The following is a 1,300-nucleotide window of genomic DNA, read 5'->3' on the forward strand; positions in this document are numbered from 1 at the left end:
ATGGCAGGTTGGAATCACACAGGTGTGAAGGAATTCCTTCTGGTGGGTTTAACTGAAAATCCTAATTTGCAGATTCCTCTCTTTTTGCTTTTCACCCTTATTTATTTCATGACCCTGGTGGGTAATTGGGGGATGATTGCCTTGATCAGGTTCAATGCCCAGCTTCATACTCCAATGTACTTCTTTCTCAGCAACCTCTCTTTTTGTGATATCTGCTATTCTACTGTCTTCACCCCTAAGATGCTGGTCAATTTCTTATCAAAACACAAGTCCAGCACATTTTCTGGCTGTCTTCTACAGAGTTTCTTTTTTGCGGTCTATGCAACTACAGAAGGTATCCTCCTGTCCATGATGGCTTATGACCGTTATGTAGCAATAGCTAATCCCTTGCTGTATACAGTCATCATGACCCAAAAAGTTTGTATTCAGATGGTCCTGGCATCTTACTTGGGTGGGCTCATTAATGCACTGACACACACAATAGGGCTGCTCCAGCTGGACTTCTGTGGTCCAAACATTGTGAATCATTACTTCTGTGACATCCCCCCTCTTCTCAAGCTCTCTTGCTCTGATGCACGTAACAATGAGATGCTGCTTTTGATCTTTACTGGGATTATTGCAATGTTCACTTTCATCATCATCATGGTCTCTTATTCCCGCATCATCATTGCCATCCAGAGAATTCGCTCAGCTGAGGGGAGGTGCAAAGCCTTCTCCACTTGTGCCTCCCACCTGACTGCTGTTACCTTATTCTATGGGTCTGGAACATTTAGTTACATCCAGCCAAGCTCTCAGTATTCCCTGGAACAGGAGAAGGTCTCTTCTGTGTTTTGTACTTTGGTGATCCCCTTGCTAAACCCACTGATTTATAGCCTAAGGAATACGGATGTGAAAGATGCAGCAAAAAGGTCAATATGTGGAAAAGAACTCCAACTTAACTCCATCTTGTCTATGGCTTTTTTAAACATATCATTAACCTGCAAATAGGTAAATTCTTCACAGATGTATGACCACAAACAGAGTTACAATCAAGGTATCTACATGACATATGAGACATGAATGATAGCTCCCTATTCTTGTGATTTTTGTATTATTCTTAAATCTCTTCTAGAAGTTTAAAATGTTTCAAAATAAAAAGTTGGGAAAACATAGGGAAAAGTGCTTACAAAATGGTATAATATTTTTATTTCTCAATGATGGAGTAGCTTGTCATTAAATTCATTTTTTCACAGAAATAACAAGAAATATAAGACATGATACAGATTTGAGCTGTAATGAAATGAAGTAGCTCTTACAGAAA

General features: G+C 39.5%; 1 protein-coding gene across 1 annotated transcript; it reads left to right on the top strand.

Moving 5' to 3' along the window:
• Positions 1-987, top strand: LOC123831413 (olfactory receptor 1052-like). Its single transcript, XM_045858296.1, has one exon. It carries the CDS (start codon positions 1-3, stop codon positions 985-987), a length of 987 nt encoding a protein of 328 aa, XP_045714252.1.
• Positions 988-1,300: the final 313 nt, after the last annotated feature.

Source organism: Phyllostomus hastatus, unplaced genomic scaffold, assembly GCF_019186645.2.
Source record: "Phyllostomus hastatus isolate PE091 unplaced genomic scaffold, TTU_PhHast_1.1 phas_scaffold_177, whole genome shotgun sequence".
Lineage (NCBI taxonomy): Eukaryota > Metazoa > Chordata > Mammalia > Chiroptera > Phyllostomidae > Phyllostomus > Phyllostomus hastatus.